Below are 13,681 nucleotides of genomic sequence, written 5' to 3' on the forward strand. Positions count from 1 at the left end.
CGCGCCGCCCGCTCTGGCCTGGGTCTGGAGGAGCCGCCGCCGCCTCAGGCCGGGCGGTCCCGTCCCATTCCATTCCATCCCCTTCCATCCCGGTCCCGTCCCATTCCATTCCATCCTCTTCCATCCCCGTCCTGTCCCATTCCATCCCCTTCCATCCCCGTCCCATTCCGTCCCGTCCTAATCCATCCCATCTCATCCCGTCCCGTCCCATCCCGCCTTATCCTATCCCGTCCCCGTCCCGTCCCCGTCCCGTCCCGTCCGGGATGGCCGCGATCGCTCGGGCCCCCGCGGGCCGAGGGCAGGTGAGGCGCCGGTGCCTCAGCTCGGTCCGTTCCTGGGCACGTGTTCGGCCGTGAGGGGAGGGATCTGTACAACCCCCTTTCTGCAGCTCCCGGACAGGAGGGTGGACCCGGGGAGGGGGGTCGGGCTTTGCTCCCAGGGAAAAACAGCACAAGAGGAATCAGCCTCAAGCTGTGCGAGGGAAGGGTCAGGTTGGACATCAGGAGGAATTTTTTCCTGGAAAGGGTGGTCAGGCGTTGGAAGGGGCTGCCCAGCGAGGTTTGGAGTCCACACCACTAGAGGTGTCCAAGGAAGGACTGGACGTGGCACTCAGTGCTCTGGACTGGGGGACAAGGTGGGGGTCGGACCACGGGGGGACTCGGTGATCCGGGAGGGCTTTTCCAACCTCGGCGATTCTGGGGTTCTCGGCAGGGACACAGCAGGACCATCCCGGCCGGGCTCGGGGTGGTGGACACGGAGCTGGAGATGGCCGGGAGAGCCCCGTCGTGCCAGGGCAGGTTCCTGAAGGTGCGCGATGGAATGGCCGGGGGCAGCCGGCCGTGCCCGACGCCGGGAGGCACCGCCAGGGCAGGGAATGCGCAGGGAGCCCACACACGGTCCAGCTCAGTCCTGAGCAAAGTGGCTCAACTGGAAAGCAAGATCATGAGTCGGAAAAAGCAGCTGGAATCGCAGAACACTGACCCGGGCCTGAAGCCTCTGGGAGAAGAGTCCTCCTCCTCCTCTGCCTCAGGGCGTGAACACGGTGCCAGGGGCAAGAAGTACCTGAAGAATTCTGGTGCCACCAGGGAGAGCGGGACCCGCAGGGATGCCAGTTCTGAGGGAGAGGAAAGCATCCAAAGCCCTAAAAAGAGCGTTATGGTTAAAGAACAGCTGGATCTGGATAGTGATGGAGAGGAAATGACAAACTCCTTGGGGTTTTCCAGTGGAAATGGGAATCAGAAGGCTGTTCTGGATGGAAAGGTAAATACAAACTTTGCTGGATTATGTATTTTCATAAACACTTTTATTATTTTAATTGGTTGGTCACTTTTTATTTAGATAACAGCAGATACTAAATTTTAAATTTGCATTTGTGGCTTGCTCATGATAGGATTCAGCTTCATTTCTTAACATCTTAAAGCAACATCTCAAATTGCTCTTATTTTACCCATAGTGATTTGTGTTCCTTTTTAGCACTCTAAACATAATAATGAAGTAACACTTAAATCTGTTTTTCATGTTCTTCAAAAGAACAAGACTCCAGTTCCACCAGGAAGGCCTCCTCTGTCTCATAAGGAAATTGCACCAACAGAGTTACCTAAAGCATCTTCTTTTCACAACAAAGACTCACAGAAAAGTGTTTTTAGTAGAGTTAATTCACCAGCACCTTCCCCCACCAGCAGAAACCTGTCAGGACATACCACGAGCTCTTCCATGAAAGACAACACTGTAAAGATTGCTCTGCCTAAACCAGGCTACACCAAACAAAGCCAAGAATCCCTTGGAAGTGACAGAAGTGAAATAAAATCATTAGATGAATTATTCTCAAATGCAGATGATGCAGAAGATCCAACCAGCAGCAGCTCAGATGGTGAGTTTTCTAAAATACGGTCTCAAGAAGAGCTGGCATGAATTGTACTGATAATCTGATAAATTCACTAATAAACTGGGCAAATAATCACTTTGAAAGGATTCACTGATGAAATTTTACATAAACCAAGGCCTTATCAAAGTAATTATTTAGATCTGTTTCTTTTTTTCTGGTGTAATAGGTTTGTATTTTCCTTTGCTTTTGACTTAGGTTGGGTTCAGGTTAGTGCTGCTGCCCTGGGTGATGTTATGATATCAAAACTAGTACAATATTTAGAGTAGTTTTCATGTATCAATGGGACAAAGTACCAATGGATCAGAATGAGAACAGCTGGAAATGAGGGGCAGCAAAAATCTCTTGCACTTGAGGCAGCAGACCAAAGGAGGAAATTTAGGAGGAGTTTCTGCCAAATTAAAGATTTAGAGTGTTTGATTGCTATTACCTTTTAGTATTACACTTTAAACTAGGAAGGTAGTACTGATTTTTCCCCTCTTTTCTCATTTAAGGGGAAGTGTACTGTAACTTTCATGCAAATCCTCATGTCAATGTGTCATTTGATTGCAGACTTCAGACTGAATATCCTGAGCCTTGATGATTTGGCCCCAGATATCACCAGTGAGGCAGCAGAATTAAAGCAGAGTGTGAGTAGGAATTCCCTACTAACTCCTATTCCCAGTCTGCCTCTGTTGGGTGGAGGTTCTAAAATAAATCATTTTACAGGGGAAAGACATTGAAATGACTCAAGAATCAAACAAATATGTGATGGTGGAAGAGGATCAAGCTTCTCCTGAAACAACCAATGCAGCAACTGGTGTGAATGATGAGGATGCTGAAAAAAGTGTCACTGAAGCAGAAATCTCTGAGCATTTAAGTGGAGTTTCCACAGATCCCCCTGGACACAAACAGGATTATCTTGATCAGGATGAGAGGACTCTTAATTCAGAATATTCTGAAGACTTTGAAAGGTCTCTGTCTACAACAGACAGGGAGTCTGTGCCCAGGGTGTCAGAGGGACACTCTGGAGAACACCCGTCCTCAGGCTCGTCCCCCGTGGGGACCCGGGAGCAGCACAAAGGGGGGCACCCAGTGACTGTGAGGGACACTGGGGTTCAGACAGCAGAGCCCCCCTTCACCTACTGCTGGGCAAAGGGTGAGTGCAGAGCAACTTTTACACTTTTATATATGTCAGCCCCCTTATTCTTAGTTTCAGTCCCAGCTTCCCCTTGCTGGTGCTAAATTAAAAGCTTTCAAAGCCCAACACTTCAATCTGCTGCCCATAGAAAAGGTTGAGATTGAATGCCATGAGAACTTAGAACTGGTTTTTGCTTAAAAAAACCCCCACAGGACCCGTGGCTGGGTGAGTGTTGGTGACAAAGCTCACAATAGCACGAGTAATACTCTTCAGTGGAATTCAACACTCTGATATCTTTACTATTGTAAATAATAACTGTAGTGTTACTAAAGTGATTGCTCATCGTGGAGTTCTCCTTTTGCAGTGCTTTTCTCTCTTGGGAAAGCACTGTGGCCCCACGACAGGATCAGATGTGACCTTTCACATTCCCGAGGAGGAGCTCCCTGCCTGTGTCTTTATTTCAAGGAAAAAGTGCTGAGAGCCACTTCTTGCCCCACTCGAGGAGGAGAAAGTAGAAACTCAAGTGTGCTTGAAAACAGGAGCTTCTTTTGAGTACAAAAGTCCTTATTTTTACTCTGCCTAGGGTTAGAAAAGATGCCTTTTGCAGTGATAGGTGTTGTGAGTGGAAGAGTAAAGAAACCATGGGGGTTCTATAACTATTTCAGCATTTTTTTGGCTGACAGAATTCCCTGTTAGGCTCTACAGTGGTTTTAGGGCTGTTTTGGGGTTTTACAGGGTTTCTTGGGCAGCTGCTGTCCCAAGAGACTGTCTCAAGCTGTAGCACTAAACCTTTCCAGTCTCTCTCCCCTGATCCTGATGTTTCCTGACACACAGACCCCTCTGCAGTGCTCAGCCCACCTGTACGAACCAGCTACATCGACCCAGTGCCTGTTGCCACTCAAGTCATCAGCATGGATGCAGTAGAAGGTACTGAAAAACACCTTTACCCTTCTGTTATTGTTGTTTTCTGTACCTAAGCCATGCTTGGCTCGTTCAGCCCCTGCTGTGCCTCACCACAGCCCCTCCTGTGCCTCCCCCACAGCCCTGACTGCCTACAGCCCCTCTGTCCTCCTGCTACATTCCATGTGCAAACAGCACTTGATGCTGACCCAGCAGTTTGTTGAGAACGTTCAGCACCTTCACTCATCCCTCGTGGAGTCCTTAGAGCATGAGAAGTTCCACTACCACAGCCTGGAGGAGGCTAAGGAGGTATTTATGACAGACCAGACAGACTGAGCAGATACTCCTTTCCAGATGCTTCTGGTATTTGCAGCAAACCGAGTTTCTTTGCATATTATTAATTAATAAGTTGTGGTTTCTTACTGTACTAAGGCTAAAGTCTTGCTGGAGGCCATGGTTTTGAAAGATTAGGCTTTCTGCTGTAGCATTTGGCTGTCCCCAAACAAGCAGGGATCTTCCAAATGCTGCAGCAGAAGGGTCACTTTCTGTTGCTAGCACAGCAAAGTGCAGGTATCTTACAGGTATCTTGACATGGAGATTTATTATTTATTAAATACTAGAAAGTAATTATCTAGAAAGTAATTAATAAATAAAGAAATTTGTGTCTTAACTTTTTTTCTTTGCAGTACATCAAGAATCACAAATCCCCACCTCTAACACTTGAACAAGCCCTTGAAGAAATTCAGAGAGCACAGGAGGAGTAACTGCTTTGACTCTTTGAACTTTAACTTTTGTATTTACAGCTCTAAGGCTGGAACAAGAAACCTTTCCAACGTGCACAGATAAAAAGTCAATAAACTACATACTGGAGGGATTTGTACAAACTGCTACATTAGCATAAAGTACAAACTGCTAATTATGATATATCATTTACTTTTCTATACCTGAATTTTTTACTCATGTACATGATACAGGGATAGGCAGGAACCTTCAGCCAGATTATGTCAGTAAAAAAGAAGCCAACAAAACACTTCTCTCTAAAGGGACTGTGGTAAGTCAGCAGGGTGTGCATGTTTATCCTGTGGAGTGTGAGATCTGTGATCACATCTGTGATCGTGCTAGAAGTGAAAGTCTGTACTGCAGCCCCTGAGAAATATAACCCCAGCAGAATTACCATATCCTGACTTTAGTGCCATTATCTGAACAGTGTTTCTATATAATCAGCCTTGTCAGATTACAACACACCCAAACACACACCAAGTTAAAATAAATTCAAAGAAGGCTTCTAGTCAAGGTACAGGAATCCATTTACTCCGAAATCTGAGCTGCCATTTTATTTTTTTTTATTTTAAAAAAAAGTGTTTATTGGAAGGCAAAACAATAAACTTCACAAGTTGGTAACATACAGGTTGTTGTATGCTGATTCACAGACAGGTACAGTTCCACAGCTACAGTAGATCTAGAACAAACTGATATTCCACCATAGTAACTGGATGGTTTTAAGAGGGTTTTTGCTATACAAACAAACAACTGGAAAAGGGAACCACCACACAGACCTGGGGACTGGGAGTGCAGTGTAAGGGCCTAACAGCTCTAGCTGGTGGTCTCTGGAAACAGTTACAGAAAGTGTTGTTTCTTCCCTCATTTAGATCACAGGAAGTTTCCCAGAACGTCTCATTGATAGAAACTTAAAAGAGAGCGGAGAAAATGGATTCTCTTCTAGTGAACTAATTAGCTTTTATTATTAAAGGGTATGTACAAAAATATAAAAAGCTCCAAGTCTGTCTCCCGTTACAAAGCATTGCCCATCCCTCGAGAGCTGCCCCTCGTGTCCTGCCCAGAGGTGGCTGCAGCAGCTGCTGTGGGGCCTGGAGGTGGGTGGAAGGTTCTAAAAGCTTGCACAGTGCTCAAAGGTCACCTGCACTGGAACTAGATGCTTCATCCCCCATTTAGACATTAGGATACACTGCTCAGCATCAGTCTGACTTGATCCCAAGGCAGCACCCCTCCACTTCAAATAGAATTAACCTTTTGAGAGAAATAAACATACATTATGGAACTAGAGAACACACAACCACATCAGATCACGTCTGTATTCCACGGGAATGAACGGGGCACAATCCTGCACCGGGGGCACACTGACTGGGGCTTAGTTCTGGTATAAAATGGGGAACTAATTAAAAAATTTTGCAAGATAAATGGAAGTTTTTAAACTTGCTAGACATGTCGTGGTAACAGCTGGCCTTTTTTAAACACTAAATGACAAGTGTTGAAGTAACATGTCATAGCTTTCCATTTTTCACCATAGTTTTAAAAAGTAATTCATTTGTCACTTCCTCCAGACTTTAATCCGGATTTTTACAAGTTTAATGTTTTGTAGAAGATGCAAGACATCTTTCTTCAGAGAGTCTTATTCGGGTGGTGGAGGGTCTTGTGTTTCACGCTTCACTGAAACAATAGGGAAAAGAGTTCTTACACATTCCACAGTCACCTAAGCTGCCTGAAATGTTTCATGGAATGAGGGCTCTGTGATAAGGAACTTTTCCTTGTGGGCTTTACATGAACCCATCTGACTGCACAGACCTACTGCAGCCAGAGGCAGAAGTGACTTTTCACTGAGCATGCCAATTTTTTTCCTTTTAGCTGTTGGCAAGGGCAGTTTTTCGATGTATCACAGACTCTCTGCAAAAATCCATCATTTGGGTGATTGTCTTCATCTCTCACAAACACCTCCACTTTTTCTGAACCCTTCCTGCACTACAGGGAATTTATTACCAGTTCTGGCTTGGGCAGAATGTGGCAGTAAGGTAGGAAAGTCTGAGTAGGGGAGGGGTAACAGTAAGTGTGGTCTCAGTTCCAGCCACACGGATCTCCCTGCTGTGGCCCAGCTCCCCCTCCACTACCTTTGTCACTGCTCTGAGTTTTTGAGGGGTAACAATCAAAGCTGCAGGTGCTCAGTATTGCAGCCAGCAAGTGGCTTATGTAGAACAGGCTAATTAATTAATCTTTCAGAAATTAGAACACAACACAAGGCCTAGAACCAACACGCTGGGTCGATCAGAGTACACGTCCACTTACCTGATGTTTTACTGTATCTGTTACGTTAGAAAGAACTACGAGTTACTGATATTTTGATTTGGGTTGACAGTGGACAGTAAACAGGACAAAATCACTACCAAGGCCACACAGGTTTGTAAAGTGCTGAGAAGCATCACTTACATTCATCCCTGGCCTTCATGCGGGCGATAAACGAGTAACTCTTATTTCTTCGGTAGTTTTCGTAGGGATCGTCCAATGCAACTCCTACTCCTTTGTACTGATCCCATTTGTCTCGGATATCCCCTCCTTTAATTGGATCCTGGATTCCTTGTTCCTTGGCTCCCAGTCCACCAGATCCACTCCATCCTGCAGCAAGGACACATTGCAATCCTGTCACTATTTTTTTTATTACTAAGTTGTGAAGACAGACCAACGTGGAAATTTTGGAAACGACCAAAGACAGCGTCGGTTTGATGGGAACAGCAGGATGGGAACAGCCAGCCTGAAACAACTGTCCCATTTATTTCACAAGCATTAATATGCAAGAGATTCCAGGAGCTGACAGACAGCAGCTCTATCCCTAAAAACTTTTAGGAGGGCAAGAGGAAAGGCAGCACAAGCTCAATCTGTCTGGTCAACTCTGCTGACTTGCAGAGGAAGGTCAGTTCTGTCTGATGCCAAACTCACATCCCTGTCTTCCACATCCTTCCCAGAAAGGCGACCACCACTGCTCCATGTTCTAAATACTTGTATCACTGAATATCCTTATGCTGACCTTGGAATGCCATGGGGTAACTCCTTATGAACATGCCTTAATTATACCCAAGAATTCAGTGCCTGAATTTGTTTCCTGGCTTGTGTAAGATTCCAGAACAGCATCTTACCCATTTTCACTAGCATTTGATGGCCTTTGTTTTCTTCTCCAAGTCTTGATTCTGGTATAGGAGGCCCAGAACTGGAGCCCAAACCAGCAGAAGAACTAAGGAAATAAGAAGAACAAATTAAGAACCAGTGATACCATTCTGACACAATGCAAGGTCAGTTCTATTCTGTTAAGCTTCAACACCCAGCACCATCTCAGTCACTCTACTAAGGTATTCTTTAATAAAGCCATTGGATTATGGAGTTGCTAAGGTGCCTTCTGGCACGTGCTTCTCACACCTTTGACACCCCTCTGCTTCTCAGCACAGGGGAAATCAAACACTGCACTCTTCCCAAGGGAGTAGGTCATTCCTCCTCCTCCCAAGGAAGGTGTACAAAGCCTTCATAGTTACACACTGTTTTGTTGTAACAAACAGCCCCCACAACAGAGTAATGTTCTCTCTACAAGCACACACAGCAGACAAACTGTTTCTAAATCTGCTTTCCACCTTCCTCCCTGCTCTTTGTTGAAATGCTTATTAATTAGTGGGGGTATCCCCCGCTAATGAGGCAGTGCCCTTGCTGGGGCTCTGTTCCCAACAGCCCAGGGAAGAGGGGACAGGACTAAAGCCGAGCTTACGGAGGAGTGGGGCTGCGGGAGCGGGACCGGCGCCGCCGTCCCGGCGAGTACGACTTGGACCTGGAGCGGGAGCGGGAGCGCGAGCGGCTGTGGGAGGAGCGGGACCTGCTGCGGCTCCTGGAGGAGAGAGCACAGACATCAGAGCAACACCCCCCGTTCCTCGGCCAGCCCTGGGGGTGGGTTTGTCCCACCCCTCGTTCCCAAGGTTCAGCCCCACGCGCTGTACCTGGACTGCGAGCGGGAGTAGGAGCGGGAGCGGGAGCAGGAGCGGGAACGCGACCTCGAGTAGGAGCCGGAGGACTTCGAAGATCGGGAATTGGAGCGGGAGGAGGAACGACCTCGGCTTTTAGAGCGACTGCGAGACCGAGAGGGCCCACTGCACAGGGAAAAGGAGAGGAACCCCAGTGAAAACCCTGGGAGGGGCACCACAAACACAAACCTACTTCTGATCAGATTCAAATTACACACAAGCACTGCAGTTCTGCAGTGAAAACTGCAGTGTGTCAAAAACTACTTTATAGAACTGCAGAATGGTTGGGGTTGGAAGGGACCTTAAAGCCCCATCCAGTCCCACCCCTTGGCATGGGCAGGGACACCTTCCACTATTCCAGGCTGCTCCAAGCCCCATCCAACCTGGCCTTGGACACTTCCAGGGATGGGGCAGCCACAGCTTCTCTGGGCAACCTGTGCCAGTTCCATTTTCTGCAGGTTAGACAAAAATTCCAGCCCACTGAAACTCAGTTATCCCATGAACATGTTGCTGAAGGCTTTCCCTCTGCGTTTGGCTCAGATGAACAGCAGAAGGCAGCAGACAGGATCTCTCACCTATTTCTCTTCTCCTGACCTTTCCTCCGCCTCGCTCTCATTTTAGCTCTGAAGAATTCGTACAGTCCATTCTGCTCCCAGCCTTCACTGCAACAGACCAACCACACACAGAGCTGTAAATTCCATTTACACGGCTGTGAGTTCCAGTTCAACGGCGAGCTTCAGGATTTTCACTCAAGTTTGCATGGAACAAAGGGCCTGGGCAAAACAGCCTCCCCAATCTCAGTGTAAGATCAAACAGCAAGTGCAGTTACAACACAACAAGAGCATCAGGAGAACCAAGACACAGGTGAAGGAGAGAGAGGCACTTTGTGGTTTGAGACACCTTCTCAGGGCATTTTCCTTACCACATTGTTAGCTACACCTACTCTTACCTGTTTCTAGGCCTGTCATGAGATGGTGGACTATAAAATGCCTCAACCGCAGCCAGGAGTCTCTCACTGGGGGGCATTGGGGGTGGAAGACGTATATCTTTAGGATCTAAAGGTTTATACTCATGATCTTCAAGCTGCCGGAAACAAAACAAATTACATTCGTGTCACGTGTCATGGGGTGGCTACCTGAAGAGATAAATACAGGTTTAACTGTGTAGGGACCTCAAATTTCACTAATGGATTAGAAAAAATAGTCCAGAAATAAGGGTTCTGCAGGTGACCCAGTGCTTTCTGGTGCTGTCACTATTGTGAGTTCTATGAGAAAAGCCAGCACTGCACAGGTTGGAGCATTAAGTGGATCACCAGGTGGATAAAATGCAGATCTCATCCACCTTTGTGCTAAGGTGGCTGGATGGAAGCCTGGTGTATGCTGAGAGTAACACAAAGAGATGGAAGAGGCCTGTCTGTTCATCTCAAACACAAAATGCATAAATGTAAATATCCCCAAAGATGCTGATACAGGTACAATTCCTGCTCTCCATCATTCTTTGTGTATATAACAATTAATAAAACATCTTTGTGAGAATTCTGATTACCAAAGACTGCAACACAGTGACTACATCAGACCTGTGAGGTCGCTCTGACCACCCAAAAATCACTGGGGATTTCCACTTCCTAAAGACAGGGGCCAGATTTTCAAGTGCAAATTAGTCTTTCACATACATGAGCTCCACCAGCTTTCTCTGGCACAAAAACACTTGAAAACCATCACCATTTTCACCACCTTCTCACCCCACTCCCGTCCTTACACCCTCCACAACTTCGGCTACGGGGTTGTGGGATGGATGGATTTGGAATTATAACCATCCCACGGGATTTGGATGTTTTAATCCCATTGGAAACACTTACTTTGACAAGTGGAGCCATCAGCCCAGCAGGAAGGTCGAAGTAGGGGACGTTTGGCACCAGGCTGGGATCGTCGTGGTTCATGTGAGGGGGCCCTTGGCGCCGCATGTGGGGGGGCTGCCCGTTAAACCCATGGGGGGGAGGCCCAAAATCAGGGTGCTGGGGCCCTCCCCAGGGAGGGTGCTCGCTGATCCCAGGGTGAGGCAATCTGTGACCAGGATGATGATGAGGAGGTCCAATTTCTGCAGAGTGGGAGGGTTAAAATGTTTTATTCGGCTATCGAGAAAGGAAAGCAATCAGAGATGGGCTTCAATTAGTGCATTTATCCTAAAAAACAATCTTGGCAGATCCAGCAAAGCACCAGAACTGAAGGACTAATGACCCTGAGATGAGCTCAGCTGGTTAGAGCGTGGTGCCAATAACACCAAGGTTGTGGGTTTGATCCCTGTGTGGGCCATTCACTTAAGAGCTGGACTTGATGATCCTTGTGGGTCCCTTCCAACCCAGAATATTCTGTGATTCCATGACCAGAGGCTGGTACAGGTCCACACTCATGAGTACCTTGCAGTGCATCTCCCTCCACTCTCAAGACAAGAAGATCCTTCAGCCCTAAGCCACTGCTTCCTTTGGGACACGCTGTGGTCAAAAGTACCACAAGAAAGATGCATTCAAGGACAAAATGTTTCACAGATGCAGCAGGGCAGCTGCTGGTGGGATCTATTTCTGAAGCTAAGGACACAATCATGGCTTAGCTTGGACCTGTAATTAGTTCTGTCTCTGTGCCAATTCAACATATATAAAGGGATAAATATGGCAGGAGTTGACTCACATGAGTAGGTGACAAGAAAACACTTTGTTTAAAGAGGCATTTGGAGAAGAAATAGAGAGAATATCCTGTTAAAATAAGGAAGTGAGTGACCAACCACTGATGGACGAATGCCATGAACGCCAGGAGACCCTGCTGAACTCACTGCACTACACAGAGAAGAATGCAAGACTGAAAATCAGTATCTTCCACAGCAGGACCCCCAGTTTTTCCAGGAGAAGCCACCACAGCCACTGCCCAACCTCGAGCCGACACAATTTGACTCATTGTCACCAGACCTCGAGCACAGTCTGTGTTGTCATTGCTTCACTGCCTTCCTAATTTCAACCATCTGGCTTAGTAGATCCCTTCCTCCAACAGCTTTACATGAAACAACAGATGTTTTAAATCACCACTACAATCCAAAACCGAGCATCTTGTTCTGAGCTTAACCCTAAACTCCCTCACGACAAGAGGGAGTTCTCCCTGTTCCTTTACCTCAAGGAAAAGAAAAAAATTAACCTCTACTGGAGAAGTTAAACACAACCCTAAATATATAAACTCTAATATATTGGTTTTCAGTGTTTTTTGGACTTGGAGAATTGAGAATCTTTTAAGCTTAAAATAGCAACTCCTACATAGAAACATAATGGCTCTTCTATACCACTTGTCACACAGAACCACAGTGATCTTTGGCCTTTGCACTGATAAGGATCATTCCAGAATAACTGTAACTCCTGCATGTGAATGGAAACTACATGGGGGTAGAAGTACAGCAAACTTCTCGAGGGAAGCAGTGCCTGGCTGCAATCCCAGACATTCCAGTGTTCCAGTGAGGGAACAAACCCAACCAGAAGGGAGAACTGGAGGTAGGGATCATTTCACCACACACTACCAAGCCACACAACATTAAAGGCAGGTAATTAGAGAGCTTTTCAGTCAAAAAAAAAAAAAGAAGAAAAAGGGCATGGATGAATGTATGCACAGGAAAAAAATCCTTCCAGCCTGTCTTCCTCCAACTTCCTCCATCTACAGAGGGCACAGCTCTCCCCAGCCCTCATCTATGGCCTGATGTGCAGGAGATTAAATTTACAAGCAAATGCTGCTTCTCACCTTTGAACTTATTATTTTTTAAGTGAAATAGTCACAGAAGAGGTGCCTGTAGAGACGCTGACTTGAGTTTGGATTACAATTTCCATATGCATTAGGGAAGACTCAAAAAGCAAGGAAGCATCCAACTCTGCAAGTGTTTCCTACCAAGTTCTCAGCAGCAGCTTCCCAAACCCCCAAAATCCAACATTCCTCAGGAAAACCACAACAGTCCAGCAAGGATAAGCCGTCACCCCAAAGCACTGCATAATTTTGTCATGGCAGTTAGAAAACCTGGCCTGGTACACACTTTACCTTGAGGAAAATCCCCCTGGGGGTAATCAAAACGATGAGGATAAGGAGGCCTTTCAAAGGGATGGCGAGGTGGGAAATCATCCTGCATGAAGCGAGGTGGAAAGCGGTTGAAATTATGCGGATGCGGGGGCTGGTTGAATTGGGGATGTTGCTGATGTGGAGGAAATGGGCCTCTGAAGTGAGGTGGCCGCTGCATTCGAAATGGAGGTTCCCTTTGGCCCCCACCCCATGGAGGTTGTTCGTGCTGGTTGTTCCACGGTGCTTCAAACTGGTTGTTCCAAGAAGGATCAGGCTGGTTGTTCCAAGGGGTCTCTCGCTGGTTGTTCCAGCCTTGATCTCTCTGTTCGTTCCACATCCCTTCGTGGTTGTTGTTCCAGGGGGGACAGTGAGGTGGTCCCTGGTGGTGAAGAACAGAAGCCTGGTCATTAGGCTATGAAAATAAGGAACACAACAACAATAATGTACTTTTTGAAGTAAATACAGCCCATAGGCAACATGCAAAGTGAGAGGACATGTAAATACAGGGTCTGAACAACTGCAGCTTCAGGGAAAAGATGGAAAAAGACCAAACTGTTCCTGGACCAAAATGCTCTTGTTCATAGGAACAGTGTGATGGTTGACACACTGAAATATAATTAATACCTTGCCTTTATCTGGGCTCAGAATGACAAAGCTTGGCAGTTGAATCCGGATTTCTAACTTTCACAGCTTTTCACTGCACTTCCACAACCAAGACGGGCATCCCAGACCTCCACAACCAAGATGGTCAATCCAAACCTCAACCAAGCTGAGCATTCCAAACCTCCACAATCAAGAAAGTCAATCCACATCTCAACCAAGCTGGTCAACCCAAATCTCCACAACCAAGACAGTCATTCCAAACCTCCACAACCAAGACAGTCATTCCAAACCTCCACAACCAAGA

At 46.7% G+C, this 13,681-nt stretch overlaps 2 protein-coding genes across 2 annotated transcripts in view; one reads left to right on the top strand and one right to left on the bottom strand.

Annotated features, from left to right (window-relative positions):
* Positions 1–263: 263 nt before the first annotated feature.
* Positions 264–5,320, top strand: CUNH19orf44 (chromosome unknown C19orf44 homolog). Its single transcript, XM_018083516.3, has 8 exons — positions 264–326; positions 712–1,260; positions 1,531–1,870; positions 2,435–2,511; positions 2,591–3,020; positions 3,837–3,929; positions 4,045–4,211; positions 4,589–5,320. Exons 1-8 carry the CDS (start codon positions 264–266, stop codon positions 4,664–4,666), a joined length of 1,797 nt encoding a protein of 598 aa, XP_017939005.3. The 3' UTR covers positions 4,667–5,320.
* The window catches only part of CHERP (calcium homeostasis endoplasmic reticulum protein), a 12,603-nt gene continuing 4,191 nt past the window's right edge, over positions 5,270–13,681 (bottom strand). The window contains exons 9-17 of the mRNA XM_029963883.1: positions 12,757–13,153; positions 10,551–10,789; positions 9,642–9,775; positions 9,268–9,354; positions 8,669–8,818; positions 8,443–8,559; positions 7,826–7,920; positions 7,122–7,307; positions 5,270–5,930 (exon numbers count right to left, since the gene is read on the bottom strand). Coding sequence (XP_029819743.1) covers positions 5,926–5,930; positions 7,122–7,307; positions 7,826–7,920; positions 8,443–8,559; positions 8,669–8,818; positions 9,268–9,354; positions 9,642–9,775; positions 10,551–10,789; positions 12,757–13,153 — 1,410 coding nt within the window. The 3' untranslated portion in view covers positions 5,270–5,925. The remainder of the gene's footprint in view (positions 5,931–7,121; positions 7,308–7,825; positions 7,921–8,442; positions 8,560–8,668; positions 8,819–9,267; positions 9,355–9,641; positions 9,776–10,550; positions 10,790–12,756; positions 13,154–13,681) is intronic.

Source organism: Manacus vitellinus, unplaced genomic scaffold (genome assembly GCF_001715985.3).
Source record: "Manacus vitellinus isolate BGI_N305 unplaced genomic scaffold, ASM171598v3 scaffold_64_pilon, whole genome shotgun sequence".
Classification (NCBI taxonomy): Eukaryota; Metazoa; Chordata; class Aves; order Passeriformes; family Pipridae; genus Manacus; species Manacus vitellinus.